Source organism: Haliotis asinina, chromosome 16 (genome assembly GCF_037392515.1).
Source record: "Haliotis asinina isolate JCU_RB_2024 chromosome 16, JCU_Hal_asi_v2, whole genome shotgun sequence".
Lineage (NCBI taxonomy): Eukaryota > Metazoa > Mollusca > Gastropoda > Lepetellida > Haliotidae > Haliotis > Haliotis asinina.
In genome coordinates, this window is record NC_090295.1 from 25,078,714 (window position 1) to 25,086,433 (window position 7,720).

Consider the following 7,720-nt stretch of genomic DNA (forward strand, 5'->3'; position numbering starts at 1 on the left):
TTATCCTTTTGTTTTGTGCTGTTTTTTTGTTGTATCTTTGGACCATATTAGCAGTGCTATCCGTTTCCAATTTGGTAATTCTTCTACCATTGAGGTGTTTAATTGTTGTAATTTATCACTCGATCATAAGAAAGTTGTCCATAAGAGCTGTCATTATTTCAACTCACAACAACACCTCACATGTCAAGGGTGTTCAGCTGCTTACCGGAACAGCAACCCGGTCATGCAAATAGGCAGGTCACATGTCACATTCTTACATTATGCTCGGCAGGTCATGTCACGTGCAGAATAACACCTAGTACTGGAAGCCGTGGTCATAGAGGTCACCCTGTAGAATAACACCTAGTGTTGGGAGCCGTGGTCATGGAGGTCCCCCTGTTGAATAACACCTAGTGTTGGGAGCCGTGGTCATGGAGGTCCCCCTGTAGAATAACACCTAGTGTTGGGAGCCGTGGTCATGGAGGTCCCCCTGTAGAATAACACCTAGTGTTGGGAGCCGTGGTCATGGAGGTCCCCCTGTAGAAATAACACCTAGTGTTGGGAGCCGTGGTCATGGAGGACCCCCTGTAGAATAACATCTAGTGTTGGGAGCCTTGGTCATGGAGGTCCCCCTGTAGAATAACACCTAGTGTTGGGAGCCGTGGTCATGGAGGTCCCCCTGTAGAATAACACCTAGTGTTGGAAGCCGTGGTCATGGAGGTCCCCTTGTAGAATAACACCTAGTGTTGGGAGCCGTGGTCATAGAGGTCACCCTGTAGAATAACATCTAGTGTTGGGAGCCGTGGTCATGGAGGTCCCCCTGTAGAATAGCACCTAGTGTTGGGAGCCGTGGTCATAGAGGACCCCCTGTAGAATAACATCTAGTGTTGGGAGCCGTGGTCATGGAGGTCCCCCTGTAGAATAACACCTAGTGTTGGGAGCCGTGGTCATAGAGGTCCCCCTGTAGAATAACACCTAGTGTTGGGAGCCGTGGTCATGGAGGACCCCCTGTAGAATAACACCTAGTGTTGGGAGCCGTGGTCATAGAGGTCCCCCTGTAGAATAACACCTAGTGTTGGGAGCCGTGGTCATGGAGGACCCCCTGTAGAATAACATCTAGTGTTGGGAGCCGTGGTCATGGAGGTCCCCCTGTAGAATAACACCTAGTGTTGGGAGCCGTGGTCATGGAGGTCCCCCTGTAGAATAACATCTAGTGTTGGGAGCCGTGGTCATGGAGGTCCCCCTGTAGAATAACACCTAGTGTTGGAAGCCGTGGTCATGGAGGTCCTCCTGTTGAATAACACCTAGTGTTGGAAGCCGTGGTCATGGAGGTCCCCCTGTAGAATAACACCTAGTGTTGGAAGCCGTGGTCATGGAGGTCCTCCTGTTGAATAACACCTAGTGTTGGAAGCCGTGGTCATGGAGGTCCCCCTGTAGAATAACACCGTTGTCGCAAATGATACGGTGTAGGATCACTAGAACAGGCAGACACCCACGGCACATTGTTCATGGCGGGGTTACTGGACAGAATGGTTTGATGGTTCCCAACTGTAGATCAGCTGATATGATTAGCAAATCATGATTGGGGGAACACCGAATGTATCAACGTCTTCCCAATATCGCGAGGATTCTGTGGTATACATCAGAGGCACTATTTGTGCTTAAAACAAGGCGGTGTAAGTAACAACACAATATTTGTGGGTGATGGACGTTTTATCAGGACAAGTTCATCGACAAAGCCAGTACATAGTCACAAAGAAATACTCCCTAAAGAGGGACGATGTCGGTATTGACGAGGCAGCGTTAGTAAAGTTGACTGAAAACAGCCTGGATGATGTTATCAACAAGTGGCTGAAAACCATCAACCAAGGATCGGCCTAACAGGTCGAGAGATCCCGACTACCTCTATCCAACCACAGCGGATGCCGTGGCAGGTACATGAACTATCGGATCAACATGATATGAAACTTTTCAGAAACAACTGTATACGTAGGAAACTTGTGCTTTTCTTCGTTAAGATCTACATTCATCAAAAGCACTGCATTTGTTGACAATACGAGCAACATTTCCACGAGTCAGCTAAATGTTGGAGTCAGGCAAAGGAGGTTTGTGACTGTCCCCATACGCGTGTACGCTTGGGGACGATATGAACTGAACTCCCCCTGTCTCCTGTGATCGTAGGCGGCGAGACATCGCTGCATCTATGGAAGATAAAACATACAGTTTCAGTTAGGTTCCTGCTGATTGTTTAACCTCTTGAAAACTAATGTAACAATTTATACAAATATATCATCAAGTTAAAAAGCACGTATGTTTTCTTGTTTGTTTGCTAACACGGTACCAGATATATGGCTTTGAGTTTATTTACAGTTTGACACCTTGCGCAATGACTGTATACTCACAGAATCGACTGCATTACAGTTAAACGGGGAAAAAAGACTTATTCATACCAATAATTATCACTTAACATGGCATCACAAAACGGTGTACAAACACACTTCGGACAAAAGACTCAGCTTGACAGTTAGCATTATTAAGAGTGAATTAGTATTTCTAAAACATTACAGCTGTGACACAGCTGAGGACAACATCTCGATGTCGGGACCATTGAAGGCCATCAGTGATTGACAGACGTCACAGAAGACGACAGAGCGGTGAAAGTTATTTTTGATAATAATAAATAGTTACATCTTGATTGAAAAAATCATATGTAGCTTTAATTACATCTTGCATAGCACAAAAATGTAAATTATGATCATCAGCTAAAAAATATAGATAGCAGTAACGAATACCTTAATTAATTTATATTGAGTTGATAACAATTGTTAGAACTTAAATTGATAAAGAATTGCTATACATGACATTAAATAATGAATATATATCTGAAACATATAATGAACAGTTGTATATAATGACTAGCTATACCTTGTCGTAGTGCACGACGCCGTCTCCACGTGAGATACATTATTGTTGTAACACCGAGCGCACTGGTCAGGAGAAGTAGCACTCTCACACAATCCAGAAGGAGAGTTGACTTGTCACCCTGGAGTCTGGGGTCTCCATCTTGGAATAAATCATACAGTACTCTTTAACTTGTGGCGTTGTCAGCACTCAGGTGTTTACCACTGAACAGGAATGCGTTTTAAAACGTCAAAGGGCTTTTGCCACGCACAACGCCATTTCTAGAATAGCCTTACGAATCATATGCTATATTTGTTATTATATTTTTCTTATCTTTTGGGGCTGAGTCCTAGAGGGATTCATGTACACACCCTCAATACCCAATGACCGGTATACAAAGACAGCGATCTAACCCACTAAACCATCACCGCTTCCAGATGGAATGGAGGAATGACAACAGGTAGATTACCGAGGAAGTGTAAACCAAAATCTAACAAATGCTTGATGTTTGAAGTTTGATCACTGTTACTGAATCATTATTTCCGAAACGCACAACAGATTGGTGGCGTAGTCATGGTGACAGTACGTTCTGGCATTGCTGACGTCTCCGCTTATTTCTCTGATATTACTACCAATTTCCCACATGCCAGACATGACAGTTTCCATTTCATTTTGCAGAACATGGTTTTCAAGGCTTAAAGGAAACATGGGGTGATTTCGTGCTTAGAAAACGTGGGTGTGCTTGTTAAACGCCCATGCGTTTGTGTATTCTTACATGGTTCGGTTACACGTCGTAGCTGACTCTGGCAAAAGGTATGGAGGCATGGCAAAAACATTTTTATCTATTTACAAAATAACGATTATACACAAATGAACCAGACATCAAATTAATCTCGTTAAAATCAGTTGTTGTTTTTTTTATTTCTTTCATTGGAAACTAATCGTTCTTACGTTCGTCACTTCGTGTCGAAAAATTGAAATTAGATATGCTGGTCTGAATGCGTCGACTTCAGGAGCATCGGCACTCGGAACTGGCTGATTAGAAAATCTCGACGTTGGTTGGCTCAGGAGAATATTCAACCAAAGTGGCCTCCTTCAAAAGTATCCCCCGGTCTTCAGGTTGGTACCAAAGCACTTTTATGACATCGATTCGCAAATGTGAATATTTTAAAATTGCAGTGTACACTGACCTGGACTTTCCAGACGTAAGGTGACTTCATCACTGTACTTGGCGTCACCGACCGAACATCGAATCTGGCGACAGTCGTCCAGGCTGGTGATGGTGTGGATGAGTGTGCTTGCTGCCTGGAGTTCACACTTACTGACTGGGTCCTCGGTCGGACTTTCATGTCTGATGCGTTCCTTGTGTGGGTATTCTGTCCACCTGGTCGACTCGCCTGCGCTCCGCCATTCCCATCTCCAAAGGCTTGAGTTGAATTGGCTTCCTACACGTCCGCTACATTTAATGTGAAGGTCAAGGCCGACATGGTATCGTGAACCACTAGGCGTGAGCCTCATGTACGGGATGTGGGCAGTTGCTGTAACAGGACATGGGTGACGCTTGTATATTACATACAGGCAACATTATAACAATACATTCAAAGGGGTCTTTGTCAGTTACACAATTAAAGTATCGAATTTGCCTGCAAATGAGCTGGGTCTGATGAAACTACAACAGTACTCCTGCCACAGCAGGACCTGTCAACAAACTGTGGACTGAAGGCCTAAAGTGATGCTGGTCCAACACGTTCATCACTTTGTTGAAACTCACGAGGATGGTGAATACAAACTAGTAAACATAAACGTGTCGAACTGAGATTAGAAACGTTCCTGGGTTTCTGGTGAAGGGACGCAACTCTGCACAGCTATCTGCAGTGCCTCTGACGACCGGGTCAACGTTGCTCCGTCAGCTCATAAAGAGCTTAATATTCTCTCACTACAAATATCATCATACTATTTGATAGTGTGTTCGGTTTACTTTTACTTTAATGTGTAATATTAGATGACCAATGTGACCGTGACACTGAGATACAAGACAATGGTTACCTGTGATCTTGACATTGTAATTACAAGACAATGGTTACCTGTGATCGTGACACTGTGATATAAGACAATGGTTACCTGTGACTGTGCCACTGTGATACAAGACAACGGTTACCTGTGACCGTGGCATTATGATACAAGGCAGTGGTTACCTGTGAAGGTGGCATTGTGATACAAGACATTGGTTGCCAGTGACCGTGACATTGTGATACAAGACAATGGTCACCTGTGACCGTGTCATTGTGATACAAGATAACGGTTACCTGTAACGGTGACATTGTGATACAAGACAATAGTTGTGTTGTAGCTGGAGTTTGACTTGCAGTAGTACACCCCCTGGTCGTCACACCTCAGCTGATACAAGCTGATGTACATATAACCACCTCTATCAGTGATTGTCCCGGATGAAGACGCTCGTTTCCTGATCGCGGCATCAACAATGTGAGGTCCTGCGTCTCCGTGTTGGAGAGTCGCCATCTTTATTCTCCTGTCATCGACTGTCTTGCCGATCTCCATTGCTCGTGTCGTTAGGTCGCCATGTTGGGTCCCATGGTGTAAACATGTTAGGCTCATCCAGTTTGTTTGTCCCACGCCACCAAGTATGATTCTTCCTGGTCTGACTTCGAATGAGGTGTTAAAATTGTCTGAATGAAAGATAAAGAATACTATATTTTAATGGGTGGAGAAAAAGGTGACGTCTTGTAGAAGGGGTCGATCTAACTGGACATTGTCGTTTCTAATTTTCGTAGGTGGTATTTCTTTCCCTTGGGGACTGAATATAGTCTCATACACCCTGCACCATACTGTTGTCAATTCCTCTGGATCTCACCCGATTCACTAGTCCAAAAATTCTAAATGAGGAAAGTCTTGATCTGCCTCTGGTTCTGAATTACCCACCTCACTGTCTCTCCATTTCAATTTATATGGAGCTTTTTATGTTTCTCCCAGATCTATATATCAGACACTTGACATTTGTCCAGAATAACTATAAGCTTCATCCATGATAAGCTTCATCCACATCCATGACAAAAACAAATAACATAAACAAAAAACCCCAAACAAACCAAACAAAAAACAAAACAAAACAAAAAACAACTCACAATCTTACTTCAGACACATTTTACCACTGCACATAATAACTTGCCTTTATGAGAAATGGTTCTGTAATGGTTCCCCTGTTGAAACGATTTCTTGTTGTAGGTATTTAGGTCACACCCAAGACATACCTTGCATCTCAGGTCTATATTGTTGAGAGAAATACAACCCTGTGGAAGTTATGTAAAACTGTGTTTAATAAAATACAGTTACCCCAACGCTGAAATTGATTAATCCTTCCGGCAAAGGAGTACGAATAAATTCTAAAACTTCGTGTTTATGAAACACAGATTTTGAAGCTAAGTAATTGATTTATATTCTTTACTTCTAAGTGCTCCTCAAAGAGTGTGTGAGAGATCAACTTGGAGATGAAGCAGCAGAATTCACCTGAAGATGGATTAAGAATTAACACCAAAAGAATGTCTTTATCAAATGCAAGTTGATGTCGAAAACATGTTAGCAAAGAATATGAAGAGTCCATTCATTTGCTTGTTTCTATTGCAATGTTCTGGTTCAGTAGCATCGAGATTGAATCTGCGAATTTATTATCATCAGACTTATTCAAGTTTAGCCTGTCCTTCCGTCTGCTGAAAGAACCTGAGCATCTTTCTTTTCAACGCCGTTAGTGAGCTTGCCTTGTTAAGTATGTAGCCTTAGTTATTTGTTGTTGCTGTTGTTGTTGTTGTTGTTGCATTTTCTCAGTCAAATCATATATTGTGATTCCATTGTGAAGCTCAAATGTCAATAATTCTTATAATAACCTTGAACATATTTTCATGATCATATTCAGTATTTTGCAAATTGTATGTATTATGGGCTATAGGCATAAATCACTGAATAAACCTGTCTGTCTGACTGACTGGCTGACTACTTGCCTTGGTCAATAAACTGCTTTAACCGATTTCTCAAAGTAACGCATAGTCACTTCGTTCACTTTGCTTGATGTAGTACCACAGGAACACATTAGTGTTTTTATATATATTCAACTCTGTTATGAGTGGATCACTATAGTTTTATACTACTTTCAGCAACATTACAGCTATTCGGCGGTGGTCTGTAAATAGCCGATACAATCTAGTGATCAATACCACGAGCATCGATCTACGAAACTGGAATACAATGACATGTGTCAAAAAAGTCAGCGAGCCAGACCACCCAATCCCGTCAGTCGCCTCTCATGACATGTATGGGTTACTCAAGATCAATTCTAACACGTATCTTTACGGGTCAATTCAGTTACGAGCCTCGAGACATGGGTTCCCGAGATTGTTTGTATTACCTAACACTGTATATGCAAATCACCAACTCAATCACTCTCTAAACGGTGAAAGTAGTTCGGAAGACACATTAACTCACCGGGTTGTTGCTCCGAGGAAGCCGTCAACATCAACAACACAGTGATCCAGATCGGTATGTGTGTGGATACATCCATGCTAATATGAACACAACACAACACAAGACACAAGTCTGCGCTATCTGATAAACCTGTGGGTCTGGTTATACAGCCTCCTCATCGTGAACTCAATCATTTTATGGATGCTATAAAAATGTCAAACTGTTATGTATGGCTTATTGTTAGCTACACTGTTTTCTAAAATCGAATATTTAACAGTAAGCACTTTGAAATACCACTCTAAATATCGACGTCTTGTTGGATTTCATCGGCCTACATGCTAAAAGACATGCCCCGCTCTACAAGGAG

The 7,720-nt window shown here is 42.6% G+C and overlaps 1 protein-coding gene across 1 annotated transcript; it reads right to left on the reverse strand.

Moving 5' to 3' along the window:
- Positions 1-1,673: 1,673 nt before the first annotated feature.
- On the reverse strand, positions 1,674-7,507 carry LOC137268526 (uncharacterized). Its single transcript, XM_067803097.1, has 5 exons — positions 7,375-7,507; positions 5,187-5,567; positions 4,071-4,418; positions 2,905-3,042; positions 1,674-2,180 (listed from the first exon to the last, which is right to left on the reverse strand). The coding sequence occupies exons 1-5, from the start codon at positions 7,448-7,450 to the stop codon at positions 2,059-2,061; spliced, it is 1,065 nt and encodes a 354-aa protein (XP_067659198.1). The 5' UTR covers positions 7,451-7,507; the 3' UTR covers positions 1,674-2,058.
- Positions 7,508-7,720: the final 213 nt, after the last annotated feature.

Excerpts from the sequence above, each read along its gene's own strand:
- LOC137268526 (XM_067803097.1), bottom strand. The coding sequence starts at position 7,450 with ATGGATGTATCCACACACATACCGATCTGGATCACTGTGTTGTTGATG. Across the intron at positions 3,043-4,070 it reads CTTACGTCTGGAAAGTCCAG|ATGGAGACCCCAGACTCCAG; the intron begins GTCAGTGTACAC and ends ATTTATTCCAAG. Across the intron at positions 2,181-2,904 it reads GCGTCGTGCACTACGACAAG|ATGCAGCGATGTCTCGCCGC; the intron begins GTATAGCTAGTC and ends TATCTTCCATAG.